The 19,090-nt window shown below is 50.9% G+C and overlaps 1 protein-coding gene across 1 annotated transcript in view; it reads right to left on the bottom strand.

The window, feature by feature from the left end:
* The window catches only part of LOC126544375 (uncharacterized), a 72,483-nt gene that overhangs the window by 7,346 nt on the left and 46,047 nt on the right, over positions 1–19,090 (bottom strand). Inside the window, exon 15 of the mRNA XM_072287235.1 lies at positions 14,103–14,180. Within this exon, the coding sequence (XP_072143336.1) occupies positions 14,103–14,180 (78 nt within the window). The remainder of the gene's footprint in view (positions 1–14,102; positions 14,181–19,090) is intronic.

Below are 19,090 nucleotides of genomic sequence, written 5' to 3'. Positions count from 1 at the left end.
AGTGCCACTGGAAACGAAGTTAACTGCACGTATACAGAAAACCTTGCAACAAGATATTTAAACATACGTATAAGTAAGTCTCCAATAAATCTACGTATCTAAGAAAAAGTCACGGTATATAATGCGTCAAACAAGGCAAATAAACATGTTGCGCAATCACAGATTCACAGAACCCTAGATCCTGCCCCCATTCCATCCACTCCCCCCAATGTATCGCGCGCGACGGAAGGCGGCGCGCTTGCGCCTCACTTTTCTTCCTTGCGCACACAAGACTGAGCCACTATCATCGGCTCACCCATCCCCCCCCCCCACACACACACGCTTTCACTCGCACATACAGCAGGGGGCGCGGGGTCACGATGCTATCGCACTTGGACTTTATGCGGAACATGAGGGCGACGGCGACGGCAGGAATGCGCCTAGAGTGTCCATATAATTGCTATCGCAATAATATAATAAGAGTATCCGGCAGCTGAAGCGTCCCATGGCCCATTACGTTCCGCAAGAGAAGTAACAAAATAGCACTTTCACTATGCGACAATTCGCTGCAACGCAACAACGCTTCTTTTTTCCTTTTGTGGGGTGGGGGCACCGTAATGAAAAAAAAAACGCGAAGTATGTTGGTCACAATAGAATGCCTACTTTGGGCAACTGATATGACTATTAAAGGAATATCGAAGAAAACACGAGACGCTTTGTCCACCAAGAACCATGCGCATACTGCTCGGTATTTTACACCAGCGAGACGAGACTTTCTGGAGAGGTTGCGCTCAAGCGAACGCGCTGCAATCCGTCGAGTCTCCACAGTGATGGCGGCTAGCGACCATTGTTTCTTTTTCTCGTCTGCTTGCTAGAAAGCGTCCAAAGCTCTGCCAGGAGAAAATGCACTCGGCCAGAGAAAACCGAAAGTGCACCGAAGTGCGCCGCGCGGTGGTCGGGGCAACACGAGAAAAACGCATGCGCTCTGGCTGGCTCTGGCAGCGCGCGGGTAGGGGAGCGAGAACAAAAAAATTTAAGGGGCTTAATGTGTCCTCGCGATTAAAAGTCAAAGTAGAAAAAAATAAATAAGAGCGTAGTTGCCTTGGCTTGCTTTAGTGTCTTCACTGGATGCTTTGGCGCAGGTGAAAAATAAATTATATTTTTTTATGTGACATGACGGCACGAAGGAACCACCACAACGCTTCGTCTCATCGGGCCTCGCTGCGGGCTTTGTCAACTTCTCTGATAGTGTGTTCATTTGGCTTGTCTCGTTGCATGGCCCGATGTGCGACGTTGGAAAAGTCAACGCACCTTTGGCGTCAAATATTTATGGGAGCATTAAACTTACAAAGTTCCGCAATTGAAAATCTAAAGCACACGTTTGGAAATGTCAATGCACCTTTCACATCAGAAGTTTTTGAGAACTTTATACCCATAAAGTTTCGGAATTGATATCCACGCGCTCCGTAAATTCCATGATAGAGTGTGGATTCCGCGGCCTCCGCGGAATGCCGCGGCGAGCCTATTCGCCATGAAAACATCCTTGAAACTTTGTGCTCGGATGGGGCTGCTTGCGTTATGTGACTTCCGGTGCATGGGCGTTGCCGCGAAATTCAGCCCGAGTTCGCAATTTTCGCGGTGAAATGGCTTTTCGAGCGTGAAAAAGATGCTCCAGACAAAATCCAGAATGATTTCCGGCGCCGGGTGTTGCTTTTGTCGGCGGTGCATGGACAGCACGAAAAAATTTCGGGGGGGGCTGAAGCCCCATAAGCCCCCCCCCTGGCTACGCCCCTGCTGCCACCCTCTCGTTAATGCTATAGAATTCCTGTATGTTACCGGCTATATTCCTATTAATCAGGAATCCGACTCCTAGTTCTCGTCTCTCTGCTAAGCCCCGGTAGCACAGGACGTGCCCGCTTTTTAGCATTGCATATGCTTCTTTTGGCCTCCTAACTTCACTGAGCCCTATTATATCCCATTTACTGCCCTCTAATTCCACCAATAGCACTGCTAGACTCGCCTCACTAGATGACGTTCTAGCGTTAAACGTTGCCAGGTTCATATTCCAATTCCATTCAAAGCATCATTCTATTTCAAAGCATCATCGATGAAATCTAACGTAAATACAAGTGTCCGTTGGTAACGATAGGACGAAACAGCCCAAGGCGACGGCTTGACAGAGCTGAAGCGGGTGTCTGTTGCCTCGAAAAAGCATGCGCAAAAGTTACCGCGAATCAATCAGTATCTTGAATCCTCCGGCAACCTTGTGAGCATATTCGTTCCCGAGAGCCACCGCACAGACGGGCCGCGGAAGAGATGGGTGGCGTCAGAAAAGGTTGACTTCCTTAGGCTAGCTGAGTGACGTAACGTTCCATCCTAGGTTTTTTTTTTTTTTTTCTCCATACTTGTCTGTGATGAATGTCAACTTCCCCTTCCTTGAGTTCGCTAGCACATTCATGCTTTCCGTAGAATTCATTTTAATAGCGTTGGCAGCTTGCTACTCTTTACTAGCACCCTTGTGCCTCACCCAATGATTGCGCATAGCTTCTGTTCAATATTCATAGCAACCGCAATGCACAAATGACACTGGCGATATATATGGGACGTTAAGGGATAAGAAGAAAGGCCCCTATATAGTATATAGTTTAAACAGGAGAGCAGATGATTGACCAAAATCGTACGATGGCGCCTGAAGTTTTTCTTTGCATCGTGCACAATTCGTTGGCGTTTTGTGAATATCATGGCAGTGCAGTAGTTTAGTTTCGCTTAATGTAAATGTAATGCATGGCAACATTCCTTATATATATATATATATATATATATATATATATATATATATATATATATAGAACGATGACAAAGAAGTGTTGTTGCTGGGGCGCTTCGGCCGCCATATTCTACTATCAGCTGGTGCCTTGAGTGAGTGAGTGAATAAACTTTATTGAAGGTCCGGCGAGGACGCGAACTCGTCGCGCACTCGGCTAGTACCACGTCGAGGCCGGCAGGTCTAGCCCACCGGCCCGGTCGCGGGCACGCCAGACGGCCAGGATTTGCTTTTCTAGAGCGGGGCTACGCAGAAGCGAGTCCCGCTCCTCCTTGATGACCTTGGGGTACGTCGACCCGCACTCCCAGAGGATGTGAGGTAGAGTGGAGGTCTGGCCGCAGGACGGGCAGGCGTCGTCGCGATACACGTCGGGGTAAGCCTCGTGGAGAGCGGACAGACACGGATATGTGCTGGTCTGTAGGAGCCTAAGCGAAACGGCTTGCGCCCTATTCAACTTGGGGTGAGGGGGTGGAAAGACCCTTCTGGACATGTAGAAATATTTAATAATCTCGTTGTGAGTAGCGGGAGCGTCCCTGTGACCGTAGAGAGGAGGGGAGTCAGTGCTCCTTATAGAGGAAGCGCGGTCGGTGAGGTCACGCGCAGCCTCGTGGGCAGACTCATTGAGGTTCGGCGGAGCATTCTCGACCGATCCTACGTGAGCGGGAAACCAGTGAATTGAATGGTTTGTGAGAGCATGTGGACTCGAGCCACTAAGAAGACAAACAGCTTCCTTGGCGATGCAAGCCTTCTGGAAAGCCCTAACTGCCGTTTAGGAATCACTATAGATTTCGGACCCACGACCGTCTAGCAGGGCGAGGGCGACTTGCTCGGCGACTCCGGGGTCTGAAGCGCGAATCGAAGCGCTATTCGAAATGTTTCCGCTCGAGTCGACCACAACGACGGCAAAGGTCTTCCCGTCACTGTACTCCGCAGCGTCGACGAAGCTTGCGCTAATGTCGTGTCGCTTGATCTGTTTGAGGATGGCGTCTGCTCAGGCCTTGCGTCTGCCCTCGTTGTGGACGGGATGGACGTTTCGGGGCACAGGGGCCACTACGAACTTGTCTCGAATGTACCTAGGGATCGGGGTACTGACCATCGAGAATTCCGCAGGGTGGTAACCCAGCTCCTCTAGGATGCGTTTACCTGCCGCTGTGGTGGCCAGGCGACTGAGTTGCGTGCGTTCTTGGGCTTCGGCAATCTCCTCGGCGGTGTTATGTACCCCCAGCTTTAAGAGATCCTCGGTATGGGTCCTGATGTATAGCCCGAGAGCCCTCTTGACTATTTTGCGGATAAGAACGTTGAGCTTGTCTCGCTCCGCTCTGAGCCAGTTGTGCATAGAAATCGTGTACGTGAGGGGGCAGAGTACGAAGGCATTGATCAACCTGAGAAGATTGTTTTCCTTCATGCCTCGATGCCGGTTTGCGATTCTGCGAACGAGGCGGAAAGCGTTGTCCGTCTTTGCGATGATCTTGCGGAGAGCAGTTCCGTTCCCGCCGTTGAATTCGACAAACATGCCCAGGACCCGAATAACGTCGACCCTGGGTATCACCCCCCCCCCCCCCCCCCCGTCACAAGTGCGAAGTCTGATGCTGCTTTCAGAGACTGGCTTCCAATCTTTGGGTCTGCCTCCCTTCTCTTTTCTGTAAAGTAGGAGCTCCGACTTGGCGGGGGAGCATCGAAGTTCGGTGGGACGGAGATACTCCTCGATCACGTCGATGGCCTCCTGCATGGCTTCTTCGACTCTGCCCTCGCAGACGCGGGAGCACCATATGGTGATGTCATCGGCGTATATGGTGTGCTTGACGTCCTCGATGCGCGCCAATTTCTAGGAAAGACCAATCATACAGATGTTAAACAGTGTTGGGGAGATGACGGCGCCCTGAGGACTGCGCCGCCCTCCGAGGGGCACATCTTCGGAGCGGAAGTCTCCAATGCGAAGCTTGGCCTTCCTGTTAGTTAGAAAAGAGCTGACGTAGTTGTGGAATCTGGAACCGAGACCCAGGTCTCAAATGGTCTTGACGATGAAGGTGTGAAGCACGTTGTCGAAAGTCTTCTCGAGGTCCAGGCCGAGCAGAGCCTTCACGTCTCTGGAACGGCCATCCACGATCTGATGCTTGATTAGTTTCATGGCATCCTGCATTGAGAGCCCGGCGTGGAAGCCGATCATGTTGTACGTGTAAACCTCGTTGTCTTCGAGGTACCCGTTAAGCCTGTTGAGGACGACACGCTCCATGACCTTGCCGACGCAGGAGGTCAGAGAAATCGGCCTCAAGTTTTCTATGTTCGGGGCCTTGCCGGGCTTGGGAATGAGCACCGTGCAGGCCGTCTTCCATTCTGCCGGTACAATGCCGCTCTTCCAGGACTCGTTTATCTTGTCGGTCAGAAAGACAATCGACGTGTCGTCGAGGTTTCTCAACATTCTGTTGGTGACTCCGTCCGGACCCGGCGCAGACTTGCGGTTGAGCGCGAAGATCGCCTGTCTGACCTCGGCAATGGAGAAGTCTTCATCCAGCCCGGGGGCGTGGAGGGCATCGGTAGTCCGGGAGTTGGGTCGACGGATCTCCGTCGCGACGGACAGGCAGGTACTTCTGTATGAGTTTTGCAACGAGTTCATCGACCGTGTTAGACCTGGTTGCTTTGTGAAGGGCCCGAGTCAACGTATGCCTTTGATTTGACTTCGAGCCGCTTTCATCGAGAAGGTACTTCAGCATACCCCAGGATTTGCCATTGCGCATCTGTCCGTCGATGGATTCACAGAGCTCGTCCCACTGCTGCTGGCATAGCGCCTTGCAGTGGTCATTGATGACCTTGTTGAGCTCCGAAATCTTCTTTCGGAGTCTGCTATTGAGCCTTTGACCCTTCCATCGGCGGAGCATGGTGGTTTTGGCCTCGATCAGGTGGGCGAGTCTGCTGTCCATCCGCTCGATGTCGAGATCTGTTTCCACTTTCTTGGTGGCCGCGGAAGCGTCGTTCCGGATGCCTTCACACCATTCTTCGAGAGTAGCGGGTGCCCTGGCTCTCCCGGGTTCGTCACGAATCTTGCGAAAGGGGTCCCAATCGATGAACGTGAATTCCCTGACCCTACTCCGAGACACCTTGAAGTTGGTCTCGAGAATGTAGTGGTCGCTGCCGAACTCCATGGCGGTGTTCTCCCATCTCACGTCCTCGACGTTCCTCACGAAGGTGAGGTCGGGTGTCGAGTCCCGGGTGATGGAGTTGCCAATGCGCGTAGGAAAATTCTTGTCAGTGACCAGAGTGAGGTCCATCTCGTTGGCGTCTTGCCACAGGTTGCGCCCCTTGGTTGTGTCGTAGACGTAACCCCAGATGCCATATGGTGCGTTGAAGTCGCCGACGACGACGAAGGGTCGAGGGCCGGCCAAGTCGGTCGCCTTCTTGAGAATGGTCTTGAACTGCTGGCGCGAGTCTCTGGGGTTGCTATATACATTGAGGACGAACACGCTGATTCCGCTGCGGAACGTCGAGCAGGATCTCAACCATGACATATTCGATTCTACCCCTCGCCAGCTTGAGCGGTGATTAATGTTTCCTGGAGAGCAATGACCTGAGGTTTCGCAGTGAAACACCTGAAAAACTGCTGCAGAGGGGCTTTTTTGTTAGAATACCCTCTGCAGTTCCATTGCCAAATGCGAAAACTCTCTTTGAATCTATCCATTATGGCTGACCTGAAGGACTACCACCTAACGGGGCAGTTAGGCCTGCGCAAAGAATGGGTCCTTCTGTCGCCGCGCTGGTGGGATAATGAAGTGTAGCTTCCTTTAGTATAGCGGGAATGGTTAGCGGTTGTACGACGGAGGCGGATGAAGAAATTCGCGCCTCAATGGCGTCGATGCGATCTGCGAGAGCTCCGAGGCCCCTGTTGGGGTCCCCGAGCGCAACCTGAATTTGGCGAGCGTTATCACTGAGGCAAGCGACGCTAGCGGTGACCTGTTTGAGGCCGTCTGCCGGCCCAATGAGACTTTGCTTAATCTCGCTGATTTCTGCAGACAACGCTCCCGATTCACATGTTTGTTTGAGTACTGCCCTGCGTTTGGAGGACGTCGCAGTACCGTCTACCGGAGCTGGGATTGGAGTCTCGGTGGCCGTGACTGACGCACCGTTACCCTACACATTCGAAACGAGTTTCCTGATCTCTGCCATTTCGCTAACTAGTGTCTTGATCGTGTTCTTGAAGTCGTCGTTTTCTTTGCGTAAGCGAATGACTTCCGCGTCTCTAGCTTGTTCTGTGGGCGGGTTGCTACGAGATGCCGGAGTAGCCTGGGTATTGGCGCCAGGCTTGGGTCGTACCACATCGGCCCAAAGAAGGGTCGGCTGCTTTCCGCAACGTGTGGAGGCGGGCTGAGGCCCGGATGCTGGGTGGGTTCTGGAACCCGGCAGGCCCCTGGACCCGGATCTGGACCCGGATCTGGATCTGCATCGTACGTACTATTCTTACTAATCAGCTGGTGCCTTCAGCATTCGCCTTGCATATACAGCAGTCGTGCTCTTCTCCGCCTCGCAACTATATATATATATATATATATATATATATATATATATATATATATATATATATATATATATATATATATATATATATATATATATATATATATACAGTTGCGGCTTCTCATGATATGACTAATAAAAATCGGGACCCTCGGTAAACCCCCTCTCTTCTCGTTTATATATATATATATATATATATATATATATATATATATATGTGTGTGTGTGTGTGTGTGTGTGTGTGTGCGTGTGTGAGCACAACGCAGTGTCTCCACGCGTTGCGCGTGGGTTGCACCAACGCCTGCCGAAAGCTAGAAGCTCGCAGGATTTCATTGCAACGTCAATTATATTGTTACGGACGGATGAAAGAAGACAGAGGAAGAAGAATATCGTGAGACGCTAGCTGCTGCGTGTTGTTGGTGGTCAGCCATCTTGTCCACGCTGACTCATCCTGTAAATATATTGTAAATACAGTCTTTATATACTTATAACATCCCCGTAACATATTGGTGGGAGGTGCGGGGTACCACGGTTGGAAACGGAGCTCCACAGTGGACGTCGCATCACCGTCCGCATCACGAATGACGGTGAGATGCGGGATCAACGTCGTTGCCGCCTCCAACGTCACCGTCGCCACGTACGTCGCTGTCGCCTTCGGTTGTGGTTGTGCAACCCAAGGATCCTGGAACTTTCTGCGGGACCGACGGCGCCGACGTTGAAGAGTGGGTGGCTATGTATGAACGTGTGAGTGGAATCAACAGATGGGACCCTACGCTTACGCTAGCCAACCGGTTGTTCTACCTATGAGGCACGGGTTAGGTGGGGTACGAAAACCACGAAGAGGAGCTCACCACCTGGGACCAATGCAAAGATAAGGTGACATAAATGTTTGACAAACCAGCCGGCCGTAAAATTGCCGCAAAGCAAGAACTGGCCTCCTGCGCCCAATCCCCCACGGAGTCCTATGTCTCGAGCATCCAGGACGTGCTGACACTTTGTAGTAAAGGCGATCGCGACATGACCGAAGCTGAAAAGGTCGGGGACATGCTCAAGGGCATTGCTGGCGACGCCTTTAATCTGCTCATGTGCAAAAGCTGTTCTACAGTACATGCCATCATTAAACAGTGCCGACAATTCGAGAAGGCAAAAAGCCGACGTTTCTTGCAACCATTCGCCAGACTTCCTAATACTGCCGCAACGTCGACATGTGAAGATCAACTCGCACAGCAGCATCCGTCGCCATAAGAGGACGTGGTGCGAATCGTTCGACGTGAACTGGATGGCGCCCGAAGCTTTCTGTTCGCGTAGCCCTGATGCTAGCACTTTTCCGGTTCCCCTCGTACAGGCCATCGTTCGCCAGGAACCTCAAAACATTGGTTTACATTCTGTGTGTGCTGTCACCAATCCCAGAACTATCGAACGCCCTTCTACTATTTTCGCTCCACCCCGACGCTTCTCTCCGCGTTATCGCAGCCGGAGTTAGTGGAGAACTGCGAACGGCCAGCCGATATGTTTTACCTGTCGCCGCATTGGTCATGTCGCCCGATACTGTCGCAACTCGTGACCCTCAACACCTCGCACGCCGACCAACCTGAGCCGTTTTGATGGAAATGCCCGCAATGTTTCGCCCACCGCCGACTCTAACAGCGCCGACCACTCTGCTAGGAACACGTGGTAAAGCCGCTCACAATCGCCGCGCGGACACCAGTCTCGTTCACCGCAGCCACGTCGCCTTTCGTCCCCTGTGGCGTTTGGCCGCACCCTTTCGGAAAACTAAGAAATGCAGCCCTCGGAGGTGGTGCTGCATTGCCTACTACCGCAGCAAATCCTCTGTCTGTGCCCACAAGCAGAAGTGTTATAGGCGTTAAAATAGACGGCGTACCTGTCCAAGCACTCATCGACACTGGAGCCCACGTATCTGTGAGGAGTGCTAGCCTACGTAGACATTTAAAGAAGGCCCTCACCCCAGCAGCTGCCCGAGTGCTTCGTGTGGCCGACGGCGGCGTGCTGTTTGTTCTTGGAATGTGTACTGCGCGTTTATTATAGCCTGCCGCCCTACTTCTGTTCTATTTGCTGTGATCGACAACTGCCCTCACGACGTTATCCTTTGATTGGACTTTTTATCCATTCATTCTGCTCTCATCGACTGCGCGACCGGCGTTCTTTAGTTAGAAGTGCCTCAACTCCCCGGTGATCCGAGCGCCGCCCCACCGCACTTGTGCTCGCTTCACGATGTGCGTCTGGTACCCGAGGCAGTGACTCAAGTCACTTGGACCGCTCAGCCACAGGTTCCTGACGGTGAATATGTGCATGGCCCCATCTTCGACGTGCTTTTAAACCGGAACGTTGCTGTTCCGGATACGCTGGTCACGGTTACTGATAATGACCTCGTTCTACCGCTTCTGAATTTCAGCGTGTGCCCTCAATTGATTCCGGCCGGCATGTCATTGGCCAGCGTTTCTAGTGGGTCTGAATTTGACATTGATAGTCTGAATGCCGATAGTGTCTTGACGCCAATTGCAGCTCACAAGTCTGGTTCCTTAACGAATGACCTCGTGAAAATAATTGCACCTGACCCCGCCTCTGCAAAGACCACGGACTTCTTGAATGCTGCTTGAATCTACAGTGAAATCTTTGATTTCGGCGACAGGCCCTTAGGCCAAAAATCTGGTGTTCACCACCGTATAAATACTGGAGGCACGAACCCTATTCGTCGGCGTCCCTATCATGTATCGCATGCTGAACGTCGAGTCATCCAAACAGATGTGGACAAAATGCTCCGCAAAAGGGTCACCGAGCCATCAGCCAGCCCTTGGGCTTCACCTGTCGTCCTTGTGAAAAATAGATGGTACCTGGCGTTTTTGCGTCGACTATCGCCACTTAAACAAGATCACGCGAAAAGACGTCTACCCACTACCATGCATTGATGACGCCTTAAGGTGCTTGTACGTAGCTAAATACTTCTCGTGCATCGATGTTCCATCCGGCTACTGGCAAATTTCAGTTGATGAAACGGACCGCGAGAAGACGGCCTTCATCACGCCGGATGGCTTATATCAGTTCAAAGTCATGCCCTTTGGCCTATACAATGCTCCTAGGACATTTGAACGTATGATGGATTCTTTTCTGCTAGGCTACAAATGGACCACCTGTCTTTGTTACCTTGACGACGTTATTGTTTTTTTCACCCACGTTCGGCAGCCACATTACCCGACTCGCTGCCATTCTTGCGGTCTTCCGAAAAGCAGGCCTCCAACTGAACTCCACGAAGTGTCAATTCGGGCGCCGTCAGATTACCGTGTTTGGACACCTGGTTGACGCATCCGGTGTTCAACCAGACACGGAAAAAGTTCGCGCCATACGCAGTTTCCCTGTGCCACGTTCTGGTTCTGACGTGCGCTGCTTCAGCGGCCTGTGTTCTTACTTTCCCCGTTTCGGCAAAAACTTCGCCGACGTTGCTGGGCCTTTGACAGATCTTCTAAAGAGGAACGCGTCATTCTCATGGGGCCCGGAGCAGGCTCACGCGTTCGCCGCTCTCATCGGGTTTCTGACCACCCCTCCCGTACTTGCCCACTTTGATCCATCTGCACCAACTGAAGTCCACACTGACGCAAGTGGCCATGGCGTCGGCGCTGTTCTCGTCCAACAACAGAATGGTGCCGAGTGCATGATGGCCTACGCCAGCCGCCTGTTGTGACCTGCCGAGAGAAATTACTCCATCACCAAGCGGGAGTGCTTTGCTTTAGTTTCCTGTCGCCAAGTTCCGGCCATATTTGTCGGCCGCATGTTTTCGGTAGTTACAGACCAACACGCACTCTGCTGGCGGTCTTCCCTCCGGGAACCGACAGGACGGCTTGGTCGCTGTGCTTTGCGGCTCCATGAAGTTTCATTTATTGTCAGTTACAAGACTGAACGCCTCCACAAGGACGTTGACTGCCTCTCTTGTCACCCCGTGGATCCCCGCGATCCTGCTGCGCATGATCCGGTGACCTGCGTGATGGCTTTTACTGACATGACCGACATGCACGCTGAACAACAACGCGACGGATCCTTACAGCCCATCATCGCCGGAGTGCAGTCTGGCAGTACTGACGGCGCGTGCTGCATGTTTGTGCTGCACGACGGCATCTTCTACCGCCGCAATATGACCCCGGACGCCCCTGAGTTGCTCTTTGTCCTTCCTCGTCATCTGCGATCCATCCCTCTCGAACAACTTCACGATGCACCGACGGCGGGACACATTGGAGTTTTGCGCACATACGACCGCGTACGACGCCGCTTCTTCATGCCGGGTCTCTACCGCTCAGTGAGTTGCTAACTTGCGAATTGTGTCAGCGCCGGAAAAAACCTCCCCTGACACCTGTCGGATCACTCCATCCAATGAAGTTCCCTCTGAGCCGTTCTTTCGCGTAGGCGTTGACCTGCTTGGCCCTTTTCCGACAACTAGAGGGAATAAGTGGATCGCCGTCGCTACTGATTACGCGACACGCTACGCGATAACAAAGGCGTTGCCGACTAGCTGCGCAACCGAAGTCGCCGATTTTCTCCTTCTTGACGTTATTATCCGTCATGGTGCGCCTCTACAGTTACTTACAGACCACGGCCGCTCGTTCTTGTCTCGAGCTGTCGACGACCTCCTCCGCTATTGTGCCACCGAGCACAAGCTGTCCACCACCTACCACTCAGAAACGAACGGTCTTACGGAACCTCTCAACCGAACAATCACAGAGATGCTGTTTATGTATGTCTCCAACGATCACCGTGACTGGGACGCTACGCTGGCCTACGTGACGTTTGCGTATAACTCGTCCCAACATGACACTGCAGGATATTCGCCCTTTTATCTTTTGTATGGTCACAACCCCAGATTGCTGTTTGACACCATCCTCCCTTCTGTGCCACATTTTGCAACTGAGTACGCTCGTGAAATCATCGATCGCGCTCACAGGCACGTCAAGCCGCCCGATCTCGTTTATCAGCCTCACAACATATACAAAAACAGCGTCATGACCGGTGCCATCGCGATGTTAAGTTCGAGCCAGGTGCTTGGGTGCTCCTTTGGTCACCATGTCGTCGGGTTGGCCTCTCCCAGAAGCTTCACTCTCGCTACACAGGGCCTTATGAAGTCCTACGTCAAATTAACAACGTAAATTACGACATTTCGCCGCTACAGTTTGATGCGTCCTCAGGTCCGACGCCCGGGGACCACCCGGGGTCCTGTTACGGATCAAAGAAGACAGAGGAAGAAGAAGATCGCGAGACGCTGGCTGCTGCGTCTTCAATCATATTACCACCCGATTCGTGGCCGATCCCCCATAGTGGGTTTGTGCCATTGATTGAAGCTTCATCATCATCATCTTGTTGGTGGTCAGCCACCGTGTCTACGCTGACTCATCCTGTACATATATTGTACAGTCTTTATATACTCCTAACATCCTCGTAACAATATGTAGACTTATGCGCGTCCATTTCAAGCAACATCTTGCACAAAAGCCGGACAGATCCAGAATGACTAAATACATAGACACGCCATGAGCAAGTGCCTATACCCGAAGAAGGAGTTGAGCGCTGTTATTACGAAGAGACAAATACAAAGACACAACCACGGCACCTGCGATTAACCTTTCGTGTTCATCTTTATACTAGGAGAATGCCAGCAAACTTGAGCGTAGAAAAAAAATCAAGAGGCAGACATAGACAAAGAGACGGAAAGGTGGCAGCCACCTTTCTGTCTCTTTGTCTATGTCTGCCTCTTGCTTTTTTTTTCTACTCTCAAGTTTGCTGCCATTCTCCTAGTATAACCCTGTACCAACTAGCCACTCTCGTGTTCATCTTGTTTGCCCTGCACAGTTATTTTAGAGTGAATGAACAAATCCACTCTCGTAATCAGTGCAACACGCTGTATATCAGGAGCCACAGAGTTTGTTTAGTGGCTTGGTGTGGGGCTGATAAAGACGAGGTCGCGGGATCGAATTCCGGCCGGGGCGGCCGCATTTCGATGGGTGGCGCAGTGTAAAAATGCCTGCGTACTGGTCATGGGGTGCACGTTAATGAACCCCAGGGGATGGAAATTAATCTGGAATGCCCCCAATATGGCATGCCTCATAATGAGATCGTCGTTTTGGCACGGAAAACTCCATAATTTTTTTTTAATATCGGCAGTCCTATGTATACTGTGATACACTATACGGCAGCAGCGGTGGGGAAGTAGTAGGGCGCCCGCCTCCTGTGCCGGAGGTACCCGGATCGATTCCCAGTGCCTCCTGAAAGCCACCGTTCTTTCTTAATGGGTAGAGATGCCCCCCGGCATGGCACTCGGCTACTTGTAGGGATTTACATCTCGAAAGGGGGCCGTCATATATATTTGCGAAGGTCTCTGGGCGCCCCTTATATTCCCAGCACAGCAGTGGTGAAATATTCGAGCATCTGCCACTGTGCTAGGCAGAAGAAGGTTACGGCCGGGTGCCTATACCGGTAAAATATGTACAAGGGCGCTTCCGGCCCGGTGCTCAGCGAATGCGGGAGCACCACGCTTGGGAAATACACTCAGCTGATGGGCAGATTATCGGAACAGAACCGGCGGAAATTCTTTTCGAACCTCTGCAGTGTCACATTTCGAGATGAGGATCCCCCCCCCAAAAAAAAACCGAGCGCAGGGCAGGGGCACATCTCTACCTATTAGGAAAACCTGTGCTTTCCAGGTATAGCACGAAGATTCGATCCAAGTGCCTCCCGCTTATCAGGCGAACGCTCTACCATTTCGCCGCTTCATTGGTGGCTATATTTTACTTACCAAACATTTAACACCGTCGAGGCGATGTTCGAACACACTGTAGCCGCATTCAACCTGGCAGGAAGCCACCACGATGAGCTGGAATAATTTAACAAACTCTCACATGCATGACCCTGGACATACACCTGTGACAGAAATCTTCACTCGTGCAACACATATCGCATGTTAGTGATGTTGAGAACAATCGAAAGCAATAGCTCTCACTCAACTTCCCTCTCGCATGTCCATATTTCGGGTTATGTTGCCGATTTTCGAAATGAAAAGTGCGACTTTTCTGCAACGTCCATGCACAGGACAAATTTGATCGCTTCTGTTTCGTTATTTAACAGCCGTATAAAGGAAACCGAATGCTTGAGTACGAAAAAAGACAGTGCATGAATTGAAGATGACAGCTGTCTGCTGGGGCACGACCATTCGATTCTGTAAGCAATAAAGCAAATTTTCAGGTGATAACCGTAGTGCTGAACAACTTTGACCGCTATTGATGCGAAAGTGTCAAATAGCCCATTGAGGGATAAAGTCGGCGTCTGTCGTGTGGAGCAACGAAGCGGCACTTAAGTTCCCATTGGCTGCGACGCCGCGTCACGAGTGTGTCGCGACGAAACAAAGAGGGCGAAAGGGAACACCTGCTATACACTATCGCGCGAAGTGTTGCGTCAGGGGAGAGGGCATCGCCGCGACGCCACGTCACCATCACTATCACTCTCGGGAGCCGGAGCGTGGTCCGTATCTTGCTCCCCCCTCCCCCCTGGGCGTAGCTGCTGCACGCGGCTGCCGGCCTTAGTGGCCGCTGCTGGTTCCTCGGTCTCTCGTCGCGCAGGAGGTTGGTGGCATGTGGTGCCGGCACCGCAGGCTGCTGCTGCTTGTTGTCTCGGACATCACGTACCGCAACGGTACTTTGCTCGCAGCACAAAACTCGAAGGACCACTCAGCGGCGTTCAATTGGACATTATTGCTTTCGCATTACCAACTGATCAGAAGTGCTTAGGTGTACTCGGATTTTTTTATACACCCTGTGGTATCCCAGTGGCCACGGCGTTGCGCTACTGGGCTTGAGAATCCGGATTCAATTTCCGCCGCGGCGGCCTCATACCTATGGGGGTGGAGTGCAAGAACGTTCGCGCACTTACATTAACGGCGCATGCGTATGAAACCCATAGGGTGAAAATTAATGCGGAACCTCGCAGCACTGCGTGCCACATATATGAGATGGTAGTTTATGCACGTAAATGTACTGAACTTCAATAATTTAATTTGATTGCTACTGTTTCCTTTCGTACCCCTCGCTATGTTTCTTAACCCTCATTGTCAAGGCAAGGCTACGTCACACGCTCCTTGTCTGCGTTTACTACTTTATCCGTACAGGACTCGAGAGGTATATTCGTCGCAACTTGCGTAATCGCCCATCTAACATCCGTAAATTAGCATTCGCATCATTTGTACGCCCTCAGCTTGAGTTCGCGTCCCCTGTATGGTCTCCCTACCATGAATACTTGATCCGCATTCTAGAAGCCATCCAAAACCGGGCTAGTGGATTTATTTCCCGAAATTACAGCTACCAGTCAAGCATCACTCAAATAAAACTCGACCTTTCCTTTCAATCACTGAGTAGCCGACGTGACGTAGCACTCCTGTCCTTGCTCCATTGATATGTTCACCACATGCAGCCATCAAACTTGCCACTGGAACGCGCGTCTTGCACATCACGACGACTTTATAAGGATTTAAGCCTCACTCGCATTTATGGCAACACTAACGTATCTAAATTCTCGGCTCTACCACGAGCGATTCGGTTATGGAATTCGTTTCCTAACAGCACTGTCGCTCAAGTGAGCAATGATAAATTCAGACAACTACTGAACCTACAGTCTCCATCATAACAAATGTATTCATCTGTACATATGTCATGTCATATAATACGTGGTACATATGGGTCATGACTTTCTTTTTGTTGTTGTTATTGTTGTTTCAATTTTGTTTGCTTTATGTGCTCTCGTTATGTACAGTGCTCACGGATTGAAATAGGACACGGAGCAATTAGTACAACCCTACATATGTGCAAAGTACGCGAGAGCACAATGTCATGTCGCTAGGAATTTGGTCACCAATGGTGACGAGGGCTCCGATGTAAGTGTACGCGCCAGAATTACGTCGATGTGACACGAACTGCAGCCGGTTGAAGCGAAAGTATGCGCATTACTTAGCCCTAAATTCACGCGTTTCATTCCGTGAGCACTGTACGTTATTTTACGCGAGTGTTAAATCGCTTTTTATGTTACCGTGAATTGTACTTTTCATTCCTTTCCCGACAACTCTTTGTATTGATTTACGTTTTTATTTGTTGCACTGTTTTGCAAGCACGTGATCATTATCAACATTTCTAGCCCTAACATTTTTTAGCGCTCATATATCTGTTTTCTCTTGTCATTTGTTCAATGACGCCCCCTTACTCAATGCTCCCCTTGGGGCCTGTAAGGTACTTTGAAATAAATAAATAAATAAATAAATAAATAAACATTGCTTCATAGCGCACAGGTCATTGCACGGACGGTTCAATATTTTCTCGTTTCTTGAATACCGATGAACGTTGTGTCATTAGTTGCCACTGCTTCTAGACAGTTTTTTTCTATGAGGAAGCTGGTGGATAATTAACATCGGATGTCTTAGCTCATCGTTTGAGAGGTTGAAGCAGTGATCCTACGTACAAACATGTTCTTACAACGCATATGTTTGAAACCTCTCTTGGCTTCGACAAGAGGAGGGCGCGAAAGCACTAGCGAGATTTAAAGCTCTCTGGTCTGGTTATTAAACTTTTAATTTCGGCCTCGAGGCTACAACGTCGTATGTGCGGGTATACTTCCTTTATTTGCCATTGTTGAAAACTGGGCTAAATGGTTAATGGCAATATGAAATATGGTTACAGCGCCAAGAAAGAAGACGACATCAGCATGAAATGCACAGGACGTGTGATGTATAGCAACTGGCTTACTGCGCGAGTGATTGCATGTATGAAACGTGCACTCGCATCGAAATTCGAGAGTGCATGTCGTGTCATCCAAATAACCCCCCACGTGCATGTATTACAGCTTCATCGCGTGTTTGTGTTTACGCATTCGTCTTCCTGAGCGCTGTAGCCATGTTTCTTATATTTATTCTTCTGAAACCGTGGACGCTCCGAGTGTTCGCGGTCGCGTAACTTCAGCGGTTCTTTAACGGGAAATTTCAAATACATGTCCACACTGATGAAAATACAGGGATGACACAGCGGGAACCAGCTTTCCGTGTTCACGAAGGTATGTGTTTGTAGTGCGACGCTCACGAGGGACAGGAATTTGCGCAGTAGCGCTTGACTTTTGTTCTGATTGCAATTATATGAACACGCGAGGCGCGTGCGCGCTGTCGGCGAAGCTGTGCGGTTCCTGTATCGACGGTGCCTCGTTTGCGGCGTCTCGCCAAATTGTCATCCCCGCGTTCTCTTGTAGAACACTATTTGAGGAGCTTCAGCGAAACGCTAAACCTTGCCGTCGCTTTCAATATTATTCGCCTTTCGAGCGAAATTATCCTTTTTCATGCTAAACTTGCGTTGGCTCACAAGGGGCGTTGTCGTGGTCACGCAAAAAAAACCATTTGCTTCCAGAGTAGAGCAGCGGTGGGAAAGGCCGGTTTGATTAGTTGACAGCTGCGCCGGCGAAAAAGCGTGAGTCATTAGTAAGGATTCGAGCTGCATAGGCACGCGCTCACGGCACGCGCACAACCAATCAGAGCAGTTTCGCTTCCTCCGGAGAGAGAAAGGGCAGGAAAAGGTTTCGCGCGCGCTGCGCCGGCTCCCTTTCCGTTAAGTTCAGTCTTGGAAAACGGATGGGACGGCTACGCTTTGTGAGTTATCCCGAGGAACGGGCAGCCTTCGACGAGCGGTGGCGAGAACTCGCCAGTGAAAGGGCTCGCCGTCGTAGCGCCGATCCAACCGTTACAGCCGCGCGAGCCCAGGTAATCCGACAGCAACGAGAACAACCCGAGCTGAGGGACCCGGAGGCAAAAGCAATCCGGCACTGTTACCTGTAGGTTACCTAACCGTGACGGAAATCAGGTGCGCGCAGGACGAGCTTCGCTTACCCCCATTTTCCGGTAGGGGAAGGCTTGGTCGTCTTTTTTTGTTCTTTCTTTTTTCTTCTTTCATTCTTTTTTCTTAATTCCGGCTCAAGTCGTCGGAGTACTGTATTTTTCATTTGCATACACCTTTTGGCATGCGTTTATTGCGATAGCAATTGCACGAAGACGACGAAGCCAAATTAGACGCGCCGTTAACGTACCCCTCAATCGGCTCGGTATCAGAACCAGGGACAGCATTCTGTCTTCCGCTGCTGGCATGAACTTTGCGCGCACGCGCACTACAGGCACACTATACAGCGTTCCTGCCGAGCTGCTCTTTGTACGCACTGGTCTGAGGACAGTGGATAGCAAAACGTAAACATAATAATATATAATATTTCACTGGGTGCTGACTAACGACGACGCCTTACCGTCGGTCTAGTCTCGTGCACCGTCGAGGTGCGGTGCCTGCAACGCCACCTGGCGGCGTTCCTCGTTACGTCAGCATCCTGAGACGCCTGGTACCTGGCGTCTCAGAATGCTGAGACGCAGGACAGAGAGACGCAGCAGGACGCTGTTCCTTCTGCCCTGCAGCAGTTGCCTTGCGGGCTACGTCGCACCAACGTGTCGCACTCGCGTCTTGTTGGAACACCGCGCGAGATGTCCTAACGCAACGCTAATCCTTGCTATCATTGTCAATGTTTCGCCTTTTCGGGCTAAATTGGCCAATTTTTTTTAGCCTATCAAGCCACGGGAAACGAAGAGTCAGAGCTGTCTCTTTCAAGATGTATGACTTAAGACAAGGAATGTGCTGACGAGATCGAGCAAAGTATAAAAGTTGATCTAGCTGTCAGCAGCAGTGCAAGCCACCGAAGAAACCACTTAGTCGTCGCACGTAC

This window comes from Dermacentor andersoni, chromosome 3 (assembly GCF_023375885.2).
Source record: "Dermacentor andersoni chromosome 3, qqDerAnde1_hic_scaffold, whole genome shotgun sequence".
In the NCBI taxonomy this organism is placed as follows: domain Eukaryota; kingdom Metazoa; phylum Arthropoda; class Arachnida; order Ixodida; family Ixodidae; genus Dermacentor; species Dermacentor andersoni.
This window is presented reverse-complemented; position numbering and strand designations above follow the sequence as displayed.